Source organism: Apostichopus japonicus, chromosome 8 (genome assembly GCF_037975245.1).
Source record: "Apostichopus japonicus isolate 1M-3 chromosome 8, ASM3797524v1, whole genome shotgun sequence".
Classification (NCBI taxonomy): Eukaryota; Metazoa; Echinodermata; class Holothuroidea; order Aspidochirotida; family Stichopodidae; genus Apostichopus; species Apostichopus japonicus.
The window spans coordinates 36,526,343-36,543,724 of NC_092568.1; the positions used below are offsets into that span (position 1 = coordinate 36,526,343).

Genomic DNA, 17,382 nt, shown 5'->3' on the forward strand with positions numbered 1-17,382 from the left:
GCACTCATGTGCAGTAGTCAATCTGTGAGATGTGGCACATAGCCGACCAATCGGCTTTGTAGCACGTAAGATCTGAGCAAACATTTGTTGACAACGAGAACCACATTATACACCGAGAAGAGCGTCGGAGGAGAAGCACAAAAGTAGTCATTGTTACCACAACGAGATGGGTAGATGAATCCGCAGAAGATGCAATAAAAACCCGCGTGAAAAGAAGAAAAAAGAAAAAAAAACGAAAGAGAGAGAAAAAAACAATGTGAAAAAAAAGGGGTAAATAAAAATTGCTCGGAGGACGACTCCTATGCGTACCGAATACGAAGGAAAGAGAATTTTTGAAGTTGAGAATCACGTAAATTATGCAGAAGCCTTTTGCAAGACAGGGGCACTGGAACATGAAGGTGTGAAGCCGAGCTGAGAACAGTTATTTTCATTTTGGTCTGGTGAATAGCAGTGTATCAATCAGCCCCGGGGAGCCGTCCCTGGAGAGAGACAGCCATGTTTAACACCTCATGCTCATACGAGTGTGTCAGTCAGGGAATAGAGCGCCTGGGAAAGGCGTCGATAATGGTGAGATTAAACATGTCCGCTGCGCTTTAGGGATCTACCAGGCAGCTGGTGACTGTATGGAATCTTTATTTCCGTCTTTTAGCCGTCTCCTCTCTGTGGAGACCACCCCCCCCCCAACTTGTCAGTTCTTGTGGTCTAAAATATTTGAAACGACCAATGGCTTGATTAACAAAAACCCCGGAAAAAATTACATAAATAAATCAATAAATGCATACATAAATGAATAAATAAAAATAACAAAGAAACAAATGAAAAAAAAAACCTCTGATAGAAAAGTATTGCCAACAATCCAACGAATGAACAGATACTTACAGTTGTACCTGCTTTGCCTACTAGAAGAGTTGTTAGACCTTTTTTTGAGATCTTTTTTTTTTCCCTCGCAGTTTGCTACGGCTATAAATGCCGTAAGACTAAAGCGTATACTGTCTCGTCTCTCGTTTTACTAGCCAGTTTGATGTCGCCTGACGGTCAATAACGGAGGCCGTTCAACCACACGAGCGTTGTTCTTTTTACCTGGCCGGCCGTACGTTGCTCATAACTTTATCAACTCGTTGAACCATATATGCAATCATAAATTCTTATCCTTTTAAAGTCAGTTCCCCCCCCCCCCCCCCCTGTGAGTGTAACTTTGTCAAACTGCTTGAAATGACTGAATGAGACTAACGAATACATCAGCTATGCACATTAAATCAGTCGCTCAGAGGGGCTGGATTTCTTAGGCTCACCGATACGTAATTTCTAAAAGGATAATTGATTTTCATGGAACTAGTGACAGGTAGGCAGTAAATACTAGAAGGGGCTTTCCATATTTTCCTTTCCTTCGCTTTGTACTTTCGGACGGCTAACTATGACACGGCCCGAAGGGGAAAGGGGGCTCGTACGAAAGTAAATCTTCATGTGCCGACAATGTATATCCTTGTACTATAATCTCAAGCTGTGAAATACTTTGTGTTCTCAAATTTTTAAATTACCCATCTCTGATTAAATCGTTTCAGAGGAGGTGTACTGGGTGTCCAAAACTTATCGTAAGTAATAGTGAAAGTATAAATATCACCAGTTGCAGGTGTATTGGAAAACAGAGATAAGGTAGTCTCCATTCAGAAGAGTTAGTCTACTTTTAGTAGAGAACAAATCTACACACTGCTTGGCTCAATCAAATCTACAAAACCTGTGTTTCCCTATCTATTCCCCCCCCCATCTGCACAGGGTACATAGACAGTATGTGCATATATGCCAGAGTTTTGAGCCTATATTACTTGGTTACCCTGAACTATCCTGGAAGTAACTTGGTATGACCCAAAACAAAATAAGTATGACTGGAACTAACTTGGTACAACCTGGAAGTAACTTGGTATGACCCTGAACTAACTTGGTATGACCCTGAACTAACTTGGTATGACCCAAAACTTAACTTGGTATGACCCAAAACTTAACTTAGTATGATCCAGAACTAAACTTGTATGACCATGAAATAATTGGTATGACCCAGAACTAAATTGGTATGACCCAGCACTAAATTGGTACAACCTGGAACTAACTTGGTAATGACCCTAAACTAAATTGGTACAAACCGGAACTAACTTGTTGTAAACCGGAACTAACTTGTTCTAATTAAACCGAAACTACTGGCTTACTGGGATATACTTTGGAATAAAAATTTAAAAAAATTAATTTTTATTCCTTTATTCATGGCATATTTAGTCCCTCGCTTTTGAAAGCTTGTCACTAAAATTCATGTCCAACATTGTTAGACTTCTCCCGTTTTTGGAAAATCAACGATTGAGTTGATTCTGAAATATTCGTAACTTAACACTGTTTTGATACCAACATCCCAATGTCTACTTAAGACCCATTTTTTCACTTGTTCTTTTGTAAATTAATTTACTTTCTTTGTAAAGCGCTTTGAGCAGTGACTTTTGTTTACTGATTTGGCACTATAAAGTCTCATTTATTATTATTATTATGTACTTCAATATGTGCTAACAGGACTATTATAGGCAAAAGGTCTCATTTCAAATTCTGGATTCACAGTTTTGGTTTTTCAAAAGTGGTTTAATATTAAATACAAATATGTAGGAATGATAAAAAAGTTACAGAATAGCACAAAACCAATAAACTAACTTATTTCATTCATCAACGATCACTTTGTTAAAATAATTTTCGAGGGTGACGTCACATCTTGATAAATTGCAAATCTCATTTCTAAACAATACTTTGCCAGCTATGGGTAGATTACATCTGTATCAAGAGAACCCAGCAAAAAAGAGCCGCTTTAAAGCTAGCAAAATTTTACATCCAACAAATCTTTATACTCTGTATATTATAGTCTCTCTCTTCTCTTTTCTTTTTTTAGTTCCTAATCAACTGCGCTTAAATATCATGTCGTCTGACTGCTCCTGATTGGCTGGCTGGCTCCTACCAGGGTGACGACCTTAACCTCAATGTTTTTATCAATGTAAACAATTGCTGAGTTCCTTGGCATACCAGTAATTTTCCTTGTCAAGAGCCTACAAAACAAAAGGAATGCCAGCCAACCTCTTGAACACTTTTTTTCCCCTTCTTCTTCTTCTTCTTTCTTACTTTCTTTTATAACTTGTGAGCATCGAGCCCTCTCCTCTCTCTCTCTCTCTGTTAATGGCTGCAGGCTTGATGAAACCAAATCATGTATATGTCTTATATATACAATCTCAGACTGATGGCGATGAGGAGACGAATAAATGTAAAAGGAATACAACAGCTTTTCTCATTTTTTTAAAGCGTATTTAGGTTTTACAAGCATCGGAAAACTTTCTGACATGTTACAAAAGGCGAAGGTCTGTTTTTTTCCTCTTTTTCTTTTTCTTATATCCTTTGATTTTGGCGTCTGGCAATTCATTTGCCTTAAGAGTGAGGAAGCGCACGAACCAAAAAAAAAGAAGAAAAAAAAGAAGAAAAAAAAAATTGGGTCCGTTGCTGCTTTGGTGTAGCCATTAAGCAATGTTTACACTATGAGAAATGCGAAAAGATTAAAGGAGCATGATTTACGACGGAGGAGTAGGAAAGGCATCACGAGGATGACTCTTGGGGAAGATGCTGATAAAAAAGTATCCAGCACTAGAAAAGTGTCTCGGTACGATGACAGATACATATAAAGAGGGGAAATATTTCCCAACCCTGACTGCCTGGCTTCATGGTTTCACAGTTTGTAAAGGATGTGTTAACGATGCCAGGTCTACCGAGAAAGAATTTATCGAGAGATCACGTGAAAAGTAAAAAACGTATTTGTTCATAGTTTATACAGTTCCCCCCCCCCCCCACATCTAGTTGAACCTTGGAACAAATGCCATCTTATATGACGAGGTGTGACATCATCGTCAATTGGATTAGATTGTGGTACCTTCTCACCACTCTGCTCAACCATTGCCAACCTATCCCCCTTCCCTCCACCTTCCTTCCTCTCCCTCCACCTCTCCCTCCCTCTCTCCCTCCCTCTCCTCCCAGCTGCGACCACATCAGTCTGACACGTCGACGGTCAAGTCCGTAGTACTTGGGACAATCATCCCAGGCCGCCTACTATACCCTGGGATTGAATCTCCTTCTCCCCCCTCCACTCCCTCCACCTCTCATTTTGACAGCCTGACACCAGTTAAATCCAAATAAAAGAAAATATTAGACAACTTTACCAGGTTGTAAACAATCCATTGTTTGAGAACAATAAAGTTCAGGCACCAACGTTTCTTTGTCTATCAGTCTACCATATTGCAGTGAGCCAAGAGTAGATAGAGTTCAAATTTTACTTCCTTTCCCCCCCCCCCCCCCTCTACTTATCAATTGAATATAGTCATATGCGCTCCTATAAACAACCCAAACAAAGATTAGAAAAGAAGACATTGGATTGCAAACAGACAAAGTATTACAATAGCCCTTTGTTTGTGAACAATACAGGTAAGATACCAAATTTAACGATTAAATTTCTTAACAAGACCGCCAGCAAGATATCATGGCCTATTAAAACCTTGCTTTTTAACTACCTATACCACCTTTCTGTGTTATTGGAACATTCCAAAGTGCTCACATATAACCAACCAGTCAACTAGATCCCCACTTCAGAAGAATAAAATAAAAACTGCTTTCAATCACGGCCAATGTGATTAATTTTGTTTGACTAGCTTGGTGCCTATCAGGCTGGGAGTTATTCACACAAAACCCCTCCGAGGTTCTCCCACCTTAAAACTTTCATTCTTTACAACAGATCATCGCTTAGGGTTACAAAATTAATGCGCAATATAATATCCATCCCTATAAACATTAATAGAGATTTAAAATTTCGCACAATCCGCTAAGGGAATTTGCACTTGGACCTTTTGTAAACAGCAAAAAGTTGACTACTAATCTGTGAACCTAATCTAGCATGCTGTAGTTATTGGAATCATACCAATGCAAGATGAAATCACTTTTTGTTCTTTTTATGTTATCCACCCGGCCTCTGCCTAGACCAACCGACCAGCCTGCCGGCTGAGGAGCAGAGATGATATAGAAGTCTCCTAAGGATTAAGATAACTGATGTAACTATGGTAACTAAGGTTTGAAGGTGACTCTTCATTTCAAAATGGTTTCAAATTTCATATTTCTCAGATGAGCTGGAAACAATTTTTGCCTTTTATTTGATTGAAATTTCAAAACCTCTTGAGTGAATCTCCTACTTACACTTGGTCATCTTAATCACTGCCATTTTGGCTGGAAATATTATTTCATCTGCTCTCCGCTGTAACCAAACAATTTTCGGAAGGTGATCTGACATGATTATCAAAACCAATGATGCAATAATTTTGGTTAATATTGCAAATTTTTTGCAGAACAGTTTTGATGTTTCTGAAATGTGGTTATCATAACATTATGATATAACAATTATTTTTTTTTAAAGTTTTATTATTATTATTTTTTTTACAAACACTGCATTATGTCTTTGCATTTGCCGACCAATGTAGCCAAAATGTGGGATACAAAAATGTCCATCTTGGCTCTAAAAATATATATATATATATTTTTTATATATTTATATATATATATATATATATATATATATATATGTATATATATGTATATATATATATATATAATATATATATATGTATATATATATATATATTTATATATATATATATATATATATATACACATATATATATACACATATATATATACACATATATATTAATAAAAAAGATGTCACTTGCAAATCAGGTGTGAAGGATCAATCCTTTAAAATATTAAACTTTTCCTTTTATTATCCCCAAGAAATTTCGCCGAAAATTGATCAAAAACCTACTGAGTCATTGAGAAAAGTCAGGAGGGGATATTGACTAGTTTGTCTTCAAATCCCAAAAACACATTTAATTTGTAATTAATTCACCAGATGTCAGGGGCTGCCAGGGAAAACTCAAGCCTCGCTCTTTTCTTCTAAAGTGTGTTACGTTTAATTCTGTTCCGCACCTAAATATCGATCGAATATGTGGGATTGATTTTACATCTTTCCTTTTTCTTTCTTTCCTTCTTCTTTCCTATTCTCCCCCCCCCCCCCCAACCAATCAAACTTTAAAAACTCTTTTAAGAGGACAAAGTAAACAAATACTTCAATCTGACAGATTCTGACAAGATTTAATATCGGAATTTTTCTTTCGGGATATGCAAATAACGGGGAGACCGGTTATTCCTCTTGTTGCCAGGTACTTCACTGAAAGATACCGTTACAGTCTTGTTTTTCTTATATACTGCTTTCCTCTAACTCCTTCCCTTCAATGAAATCGTTGAAACAATTTCCGTCAAAGCATTTGGTGTTGAGAGCCCTGGATTTCAATGCTCTCGGCAAATTTCAATCGCAGGCCCCTTGCGCGACAGCAAAGCGAGCTATTGGGTCAGCTAATCGCCGGACAGATGACCAACGTTTTAGACTGTGTTTATGTTTGATACAAACACACGTATTATATAAGTATATTATGATATAATATTTTCGCCTTATTTGTCTCCAAATTTGTGCCGTTTCAACACAGAAGTACAATTAAACCTGATATATCAGTTTTGTAACATCTATTAAGCAAATGCCGTTTGGTAAACTGACATAGCACCGAGCAATTTGCCCCCAAATTTTCTATTATCCATTAATGGACAATATTTAGGGGGGAGGGCGGGATTTCTCCTCAGCTTACCACTCGCCACCCTTATCTCCCTCCCCCAGCCGTTGCTTACGTTCTTAACTCCAAATTTCAGAGCAAAGCAACATTATCATACATTAATGGATACAAAAATACTTATACACCTTTGTGAGCATACTAATCTACAGACAACCACCCATTAGTTGATTGTTTAATTGATTAATTGAAATGGTCCTTTCTTTGGTCTTCTACAGAGATTTCTTCTTTTCTTAGGATCAAAGTTGTCCTCACAGGTCGCCAGCCGGTGTTGTCCTTGTTTGTTATTAACACATTTCTTCCTTTCCACATTGGGAATCCCCAGTATGAGAACAACAAATTTATTCTTTCACAAATTTACTACATGCGGTGGGTCGAGAAAATATATCATGTCGTTTGTTGGTCTGCAAACCATCTCGACACAATAGACGAAACAATAGCAAAGAAATGATAATAACAGAGCATCAAACCAAAAAATAAAAAATAAAAAAAACCCAAAAATTCCCTCCTCAAACAAGAGATACACTGAGGGCTTCATAACAAAAAGATAGACTGAGGGCTTCATCCACATTTGTCAAACCTGTCTTCCTCTCATCAAAAATTGACACTATCTGGAGTTTGACAGGAGGTTATGCAAGAGCTGACACCAACCGGCTAGCACAGGTGATAATTATAGCGGGAGGGCACCCTGCCTGACAACTTTGTTTCTATGACTTATAATTCCCCGGCCAAATATTAACTCATTGGGGGTTAGGACTGAGACAGAGACTACAGGGCTGTAATGGAAGCTAATTGTTTAGAGAGTTATGAGCCAAAGTGGGCCAATGGGGAGCAAGGGCTGATTGACAGCTAGGAAACCAAAGGTATGGAGACACTCTACGCTATAAATCTCTCCGCTTTTTACCCTGCTGCTACTTCTAATATGAGTCTCTTACAAATTGACAACAATTTGTGTACCCAGTTGGAGGTTTACCAACAAATCTAATAAATCTGCCTGAGTTTTTGTTTTGAGTATATATGCAGGATGACAAACGCGAGCTATATTTATAATATATGCACGTGGTATTTACTTTGTTTTGTACGGTGAACATTAAAAAGAAGGAAAAAAACATTTCGACAAAGTTAGTTCAACAATACTATGTAGTATTATTTCTATAAACGAGTTTGAAATTGATGGAACTCAAATGCCTACCATTCTTTTCATGGCGTGGAAAATTTACCTAGCGGTCATTAATGATTTAGCATAACATTCTCAAAGTTTGGTCGACCAGATGCTTTCCTGGAACTACCTACTAACTTATACAAGTATTTGGCAGGGGGGTACAGGGGAGGGGGCATTATTTGCTTAATTTCAAAATGAAACAAATTTTCAAATTTAACATGGAAGTCAAAAATTTAAGTGATTGAAAACTATTTACTGTTAGCCATCTATGTCGAATTACCTTCAGACGCACTGCAGCCATTTGAAAAATCATGTCTGACTGTTACCATGGTTTCTGGCCAGGGTTTCACTGTGAGGCGTTGCGATTACCACCCCACTCCCATTACATATTTATAGATTCCTGTTACTTTGTACCCAGTTTCCTTTTGATCACTTCTGCACTTTTTATTCCTTACATAATTAAGCATAAGTATCTGACTCTGATACTAAAAAAAATTTAAAAAAAATTTTTTAAAAATATGAACAAAAAACATTAGGAAAATATGAGATGTGTGCATTTAATACAAAACTTAATTTGATTGATATCGATATGAAAATTCATTCGGAAACCACCTCGAAAGGTTTGGATATTATATGAACAGTATATTGTGGTAACTCACTGTGAGATGTTGGAACAACCACGCTCTCATAATATTTGTAGCTGACTTTGGGAAGATGCCTCGTTTCTTTTGCCTCCTAGCTGCCTTCTCATCATCGTCCTCCTCCGTACCGTCCCCCGACCCGATGCTGTTTTCTAACCCCCCATCTAAGCCTCCGTCTGTAGGAAATGAAAATAAACAGCCATTCTGTTGGTCTTGAGGAGTAAAGAACACATACTGTATCATGGCTTTCTCCAGTCACTGATCATGAAAACATTCTTAAAATGTTTGAATCTCCAGGGCAACTGGTATTTCCGTCCACCGACCCGTGGAAAGACTTTTCCATCGAGGGGCCCACGCATTCCTTCTAGTGAGTAAATGTCGGGACGGGAAGCAAAAATAGAAAAGAGCAAGCCACTTTAATACACAGACTACCTCTTGAGTAATATCAAGCTAAGATGCTTTACTCTCCTTGCAGGAGTATATCTTTCAGATGGACCCCAAAAAATTAAAAATTTCTTCCCAAAGAAATCCAAAAGTCTTATAAAGCTGGCTGACGTAAGTCCCTTATATGAAAGACGTATTCCAAATGTGTTAATCACAAACAGACAAACATTTTCACAGGATACGTAGATATGTATTTTGGGTCCGATGTGTGCCTGGACAATGATACACATTGTATCTATTACAAGACTCTTTGTGAGGGTAGAATACAAGTTTGTACACGGCTCAATGCGTGTAAGTATTGTTGGATTGACTTTTTAGACAAGATTTTCTCCTCCTCGGCAAGTTTGTATGATGACAATTTCCTTTTTTAAGCTGGACTCATCCATGGGAGAGACTCTGGGAAACTAGTTTTACCAGGTTTTTTTGGGGGGCCAAATAGATAATGAAAATATTGAGGTATGACTTTGTTCATGAGAAACAAAGCAAATGTAACTATAGAAACAACATGATTGATTATCAAATTAAGGAATAAGAGTGAAGATGAAGGGATTGAGGTGAGGGATGGATGGGAGGGGGGCATTAAATTGTGAGTATACATCTGATTCTTGAGAAGAGAGTTCAAGGCCTGTGTCATCCACAAAGGGGCTGGGGGGTGGGTGGGTGGGTGATCAGGGAATTCTGTAACATTCAGTCTAGGAAGAACTATACCAATCTTCAGGGCCCTGGATACACTTCAACAAAGGTCCATGCCTTTACCTAAATCCGTCTGGGTGGGGGGGGGGTGGGATTAAGATATTGGGCCCCTTTATCGAGCTTCAATATCCTCTTCACCTCTTCACTCTTCAAGGCAAATCCAACTTTTTGTAAGAGCATCTTCCCACAAACTCCCACCTCCTCCCTCCCCCATTCCCGTCTAGGATTATTTTTCCCCCAGTGGCACCATCAATTCCCTATCGAAAATCTGGTATTCAGAGTAAATCTGAGGCAAAGTTTGCTTAAATATTGTTTCCTTAGCTCACAAAGAAAACAACTTAGACAAGGAACAGAGTAAAAGTGTGTATTGAGTTATCGAGTACATGTCCTCAGAACGTCCTGAGTATACACACTATGACTTGTGATATCTTCTGTACACATAATTCGCTTAGTTCACAGACTATGAATTTAATTACAGATTTTCTAGTTTATACTGTCCTCCCAAACATACTTTTCCGGCCCTGAAACATATCAATTTTGTTTTACCAAACATACAGTTTTTGAGTTCCCACATGACATAGTTTTGTGTTACAAAACATAGTTCCACTATAACATGTCTTACTGTCAACTTAATTGCTAAAATCTGAAAAATCTTGATTTTTTAGATAGTTGTTAGCTATTAAGCCAGTCTCTGAGAATGGCCCAAAACATTGCTGCGATGCCTTTAGACACCCCCCAGCAGGGAACCCCCGTAAGAATAGCGCCAGAAATAATCTCGGAGAGGCCCAGGGCTAAAGAGCCCATTACTTCTCAAAATAAAGTCCAAGATATGGTATTTATGAGGCAGTGCTAAGGTTTTTGGTCAGAAACAAGCTCACACAGCTGGGGATCTGGTAAATGGTTCATTTTATCAAAGAGACTCTGGTAGTTTTTTTCACTTTTCAGGGCTGTTTTTTGTTGTAATCGGATCATACCGTTTAGGGTCACAGGATTTTTGCAGATTCTTCAGATTTTGGTGGAAGAGAAAGGCGAAAAAAAAAAAGAGAGAAAATAATAGGGAGAAGGCAGAGCTCAGGTAAATTATGATCTCCGACCAACAAACATAGTTTTAGGTGTCTTGTGGTAGCCCCGAGGCGATCGGAAAATGAAAGGTGGTGCCAGTAGTGTTAACCTAGAGAAGGATAAGGATCAGAGGTCATAGAAAGATCTACAGAGCCCCAAGGCTAAACTTGAACTTAAAGCTGATCATCTGTTTGGTCCTCAAAGCTAATTTACTGATGGAATTTGCAAACAAGTTGCCCAAAGCAAAGGTTTTCATGCAAGGATTTTGGGTTTCCAGAATAATGTACAATGATAAATTGATCATAATGTTTGCCTTTGACTGGAATGGAAACTGTTGTAACAGTATAATCACTGAAGTACAATCTTAAATTGACAGCTTGTAGAACAAAGATAATATAGATAAGCCAGATCCAACATTTTTGGTGTCCTTACACCCTTCCCTCCCCTCCCCTCCCCTCCCCTCCCCTCCCCCCAACAATCAACATTTTCTAACATATCGACACCAAAGCTAAACATTTTTATAGTCTTTAAACCCCCCCCCCCTCCACCCCAGCTGGTCTTATCTTTTTTCTTCTTCTTACTGTTATTAACATAACAAGAAAAGGAGAAGGCTTATATTTGACAGTAAATTACTCATGGAAATATAGCATATCAAGGTTAATTCACATTTTGATATATAAAGTTTCAACTCTGACCTACTCAACTACTCTAAAACACAAGGTCCCCCCTATTCAATACAAGTTAGGGCAATAATCCTATGAGAAATGCCAAGTCAAGCTTGGTAGCGTCTCGAAACCCCTCTGTTCCGGCTGATTGTCTAAAGGAACATATTGTGAAATGGGAGATTGGAAAAAGGAAAAAAGCTACCGTAATTAATATTGTGGGCACCAAATGGCCCTTGTCAAAACCTAGACATTGAATCCGAGTGGGGGATTGTCAAATTTACTTGATCAGATCGTGTCTCCAGTCTGCATTCGGCTGTCCCTGTGGAAGATTCGTTAGAGCAGGCTGCCAGATGGAATATCGCAAATATAATCTCACTTCTGAATGTTACCCCGATGGCCCCCAACCCAAATTCAAAAGGTTTTTTTCTCAGTATTTTTTTCCTTGTTTTTGGAAGAATTTTCATTTGCTATTTGACTTTTTCTTCTCTCTCTCTCTCTCTCTCTTTTCTTTTTCCTACTGAATGCAAGTAGGCCTGTCGACTCAGAAAGTTACGGCAGAATAAAGGAAAAACAAGGGTGGACAGAATAATCTGATCCGAGAAGGCATTAGCCTTGTCTTCCAGTTTGATATTAGAGTGATGGCTTGCGATATCAATTCAAGTCCCCAGAGTGACATGAAGTGAATTTACTGTTTCAAAAATTCATTATTTAACAAAAACCCAATTTGTTCAGAAAATTGTTTAACACTCAAAAAACTTCAGGTCGATGCATTGCACCCGACCTAGGTCGATGCAAAAATAAGAAAACAATAAAAAGAAGAAAAAAAGAAAGCACTTTGGAAAAAGAAAAGAAACGACCAATATTTATACTGAATTTATCAGCGATCGAATTATCACTAATTGTTAATTTTTCCTTTATATTTTATTCTCTTTTCTTTTGTTCTTTCTTTCGTTTTATTTTCTGTTTTGGTAATGAAAAGGTTTAAATATTGTTGCTTTTTTATGCACTTGACTGACAATGATATTTACCCAACTTTTCATGACTTGTTTATGTTGTTAGTGTTTGCTGGCAGTACAAATACAAGTATTTCCCTCCCCCCTCTCTACCGGCAAACCTCGAAATCCATTGACGTTGAGCCAGCCAAAAGCCTGACAATGTAAAGCATGTAACAGTTCTTATTCCCTGACCTCTACTGCAACTAATACCAGCCAATGAGCTTCTGAATTTAAGAATGACACAAAGTCTGAAATTCTGGAAGATGGATTTATTTTTGTTTTGTTTGTTTGTTTCATTGTTTTATACTTGTCTACTAGTGAACTTTATCCTAAGCTGTAATACAAGGTTGTAAATATTTGACCTGTACAATTGACCTCAAGTGACCTTTCACCTCCTGCCACTGTTAGCTTCAGGATGCTACCATTTTGTTTAATAGTGTCATGTGACATGTCATAGTGTTGCTGGGAGATAACACCTTGTTAATTGCCCTGTTTTTACAAGGTATACCATAACAACATGTTGCAAATGAAACCGATGCCAATGATAGGTCATTACTTACAAAATGTCTTGATATTGGAATTAAGCATTGTTAACCCTGTCTGAAACGCTGAATCACAGAAAAAAACAAACGTTGCAATAAAATAAAGAAAACCCCGTCAAGAATTCAAGCAGTCACGTTCAGACTGTTCTCATTCAATTCTTCAGCTATGAGTTTGCTGTTTATATATCTCCCATATGAAATCAAATATTTGTAAGTTGTTTGGGAAGCTTCTTCTTAAAATAACCCCTTACTTATAATTATAAGCCTTATGATGACTACACATTCAGTTTGCTTCTCTATTAAACAACCCATGCCAAAGACTACCACCAGACAGTTTGTGAATCTTAGAACCATCTGCAACCCATCATTTTTACCCACAGACCAGGTACCCAAGAAAAAACTGAACGGCTATTAAAAACAAAAAACATTAAAGGTGCATAAAATTGGTCAATTTACCCACCACTTTGTTGATTTTAAATATTTATGCACCTTTAAAAAAATTTAAAAAAAGTACTTTTGTTTCAAACAAACTTGAAACTTTCATCATGCAAAAAATACATTGTAACTTATAAATATGTAAAATATTTTCATTTGGCCTTGTTGCTGTCAGACACACACATCATGCATATTACAGTCTAGTGTATTGTATACACAGGGTATAAACACTTTCAAGTTTCATATGTCAATCATACCACTTAGATCCATCTTACATTTCTGAACGAGAAATTCTTACTCTAGCGTTCAGGAAATGTTTCAAGCTACTCAAGTGCAATACCTTAAAGGGGAACGCAAGAACACTACTGTTGAAAAAGAGGTGCAGCACATGTAGTATATCTCTCACAATGACTATTGTCTGCGCCATATCGAACCGATACAAAATAAATCCACTCTTTCCCCCCAAACCGCTTCCCCCTCCATCCCTCCCTCCCACCCACCCTGTCACCTATCAAGATGAATAAGTTCGCATCAGGTCTTCGAATACATTTTCTTAAATTTCCTCCATCTGTACATTAGAGTTGTCATACTCATATTTCTAACAAGCATTTATCACTTTTATTACACACACCATTTGACTTTTCACTTTAATTCATTTCATCTCAAATGTCCCGTAAATCTCCAAAACACACTTACCTAAAGTGCATTCGCAGCTCCACATTTAGTTTTATATTTTTTTCTTTTTTTTAAAAATTTTCTATTCTTCCCTTACGGCCTGGCGACGTACATACATATTCTGAGATTTGAAGCAGCAATCTTAATAAATTAATCGTCCACCAACAAACAGCTTTACATCTCTCACACTCCTCTCCCCCCCCCCCCCTTTCAAAGAAAAAAAAATCAAATTTCAATATTAATCATGGTATCATCAACTCATTTCTTGACTGACTGGATTACTCTCCACTGGACACGTACCGTCGAACTTGCAAACACACACAATAGACGGTTTGACGACACAGCTTAATTAAGCGATCATGACAACCAGGTTATATCAAATACTTCTCTGGCTGCCATTATCAAATTTGAAAGCTTTTATCACAGACCCCCACCCTTTATTCCCTAAGAAGGCTCTTTTTTCCCCTTCTTCTTCTTCTTGTTCTTCTCTCTTTTTCTTTATAACGAGCTTTAATCAATGGCAAGGAATTTGGCTGACTGCTGGTATCACCTTGCTAGCCATCTACGACAACACTGTTACACATCGTATAAGTTCTTTTAACCGAGTACCATCAATCTTGGAATAAGCAGAGCTCCGCAGAGACCAGAATCCGCCTTCTATCCTGTCAACAGTTATACCTCCGATTTGTTTGATGAAGGCCTCTTAACCTACTTACTCTACAAGCCAAGAAGAGTGAGAGAGAGAGAATGGCTCATACATACTCAGTCAAACTTACACACACAAATCAAAGGCATTTGCACCACCCCCCCCCCCCTCGATATGGGGTTTACACCATCCAACACATGTGAATGACTTTCTTATTACAACTTTGGGTCGATCTTGCCACTATTACTTTGCTTTCGTTTTTATTTTGTTTTTTTTCTCTGTCTACCGAAATTCTATAAAGGGTAATTTCTTATTTCTTCCTTTTTTGATCGGTTTCTAAATTTATGGCTCATAAACTACCTCATGACATTATTAGGGGGTCATGAAAACTGGGTGCTAAACCTAGTAAGAAAAGACCTGATTTCTAAGTTTTAAATGGAAATGAAATGGCTGTTTTCATTTAAAAAGAAAAAAGTGACTGCAACTCATGACTGACAAGTTCAGAAGGGGCTAGATCCCTTTGGGATATGTTTAAAGTTATTACAGTTTGGGTTTTTTTTTTCGTGTGTGTTTTGTTTGTTTTTGCATTCCTTTTTCTTTTTTATTTTGTTCTTCAGAAGTCTCAACAGAAATTTTTTGCAAACAATTGGAATAAAAGAACAAATGCACTCTAATAGAAATGGTGTAAATGTTACCACCATGTGAAGTACTGTATTGGGACAATGTGTAAAGAAAGAGAGTAACTACACAAATGAGTGTATTGAGACAATGGTTAAAAGGTGTAGCGGGACAACCAACAATTAAATTAGCGGGGACAATGAGAAAATAGTGTAGTGGGACAACGAACGATTAATTTAGCAGGGACAATGAGTTATTAGTGTAGTGGGGCAATAAGTAAATAGTGCAGTCGGACAACGAGTACATAGTGGTGGGACAATAGGCTACATAGTGAAGTGGGACTTATGTAGTGGGGCGAACAACAAGTAAATAAATTTAGTGTCGTGGGGCAACAAACAAATAGCATGGTAGAGACAATGAGAAATAATTATAGTATGACGATGAATAAAATAGCGTATATATGTGGCCCAATGAGTAAAAAGTGCACACATGTAGTACAATGGCATGACACCTTAAATTATATAATGGGACAGTGTATTTGAGGTCAATGGGTAAAAACAGAATGCTGAAATGGTCATTGAAGAATTTTAGATAAAGAGCCAAATTATCAGATATTACCTGACCAACATCTGACCTACTTGTCGATTTGACTTTTTCTTTTCCTAATTGTCTTTTATTCCTGTGTCACTATTAATTTTGACAAAGACAACTCTGCAAACAGCTTAAACACCCTGCTTAAAAGTCACATGGGAAAACAAATTTTTTACTTGCAAATTAATCAAATGGATAATGGGTCAGAAGGCCTAATGGTTTTAACGAGTGATACAACATTGATTTCAAGTGGAGCAACTTTTTGATAACTTTTCCACATAAAGTGATTGTGTTGTCGGTATGATGGATAACATTTGACTGGAAGACCAAACTTTAAAAAAACTCGCGGATCTAGTTCCTCACGAGATAATTTCATTATATATATATCTATATATATATATATTTTTTGTTGTACAACTTTTGTTGCTTTTCACTCATCACAAATATATAAATTTCACCAAAATCAACCCAAATTTTCACAACTGCTCAACAAGCAATTGTGACCATTGTCAAGGATGGAAACATGCCAAAAATGTAATATTGGTGAAAATATGAGAATGAATGTATGAGACCCCGGGGGACAGGGGAACCAGGAAAGGCAAGGGCATTGGAGAGGAAGCTTTGTAAATGGGATATCATCTGGGACTGCACAGCAGATGAAAAACTGCCTCTGCTTATAAAGTAACATCTATAGTCCCATTGGCATTAGATGGAGATTGTCTCTCCCTTTAAAACTTTTCTTTCACAGATGAAAAATTAGAATGTAGTAGCAGCAAATGGCAGAATTATACTTTGCAGCTTAGATCCATCAATAATTAATCAAACTTTTGCATAATTGTATTTTACCTGCAACGAACCTTCAAGTTTAAAGGGATTCTGTTCCCAAGTAAAAAAAAATTATAAAACCATTTTGCTCTCTCTATCTCTCATATGATTACAAAGATCACATTTAATTCATTCAAATGAATTCATTCATCTAATGGTAACAGTTATTCATCTAATGGTAACAGTTAAGCATAGTACCCATTTAAAAAAAAAATTATTTAATTTAATTTTAAAATATTTAATTTTTATTTTTTTTATTAAATTTTAATTTAAAATTTAAACAAGTTTTTCTTATTTTCCTCTTTTATTTCTTATATTTTTATCCTTGATCATTACAACCCCCCCCCCCCACAAATTTCTCCCAAATGTTCATTTCTTCTACAAAAATTCTACAGTGTATGATTCCACTATCTTAAGCAAATGTTTCCACAAATCACCAGAGATCTAACAACATGAAAATGCTGGCTACAATTCCTCAGCAAAATTATTCTTTGATATTTCCTTTCATTGTATTTATTTTATTTACTACTTAAAACTCCCACATCTCCTCCCACCACCCCCCTCCCCGTCCATACCTTTTTTCTCAGCGTGAGTCAATCAAACAAGTCTCTTTAATGTACAGTGACATCACATCTGAGGCAAAGATTCTTTTCC

At 37.3% G+C, this 17,382-nt stretch overlaps 1 protein-coding gene across 5 annotated transcripts in view; it reads right to left on the reverse strand.

The window, feature by feature from the left end:
- The window catches only part of LOC139971868 (homeobox protein Meis1-like), a 190,361-nt gene that overhangs the window by 38,993 nt on the left and 133,986 nt on the right, over positions 1-17,382 (reverse strand). For all 5 annotated transcript variants that reach the window (XM_071978654.1, XM_071978655.1, XM_071978656.1 and 2 more), the window contains one exon: positions 8,556-8,713. In XM_071978654.1, the coding sequence (XP_071834755.1) occupies positions 8,556-8,713 (158 nt within the window). The remainder of the gene's footprint in view (positions 1-8,555; positions 8,714-17,382) is intronic.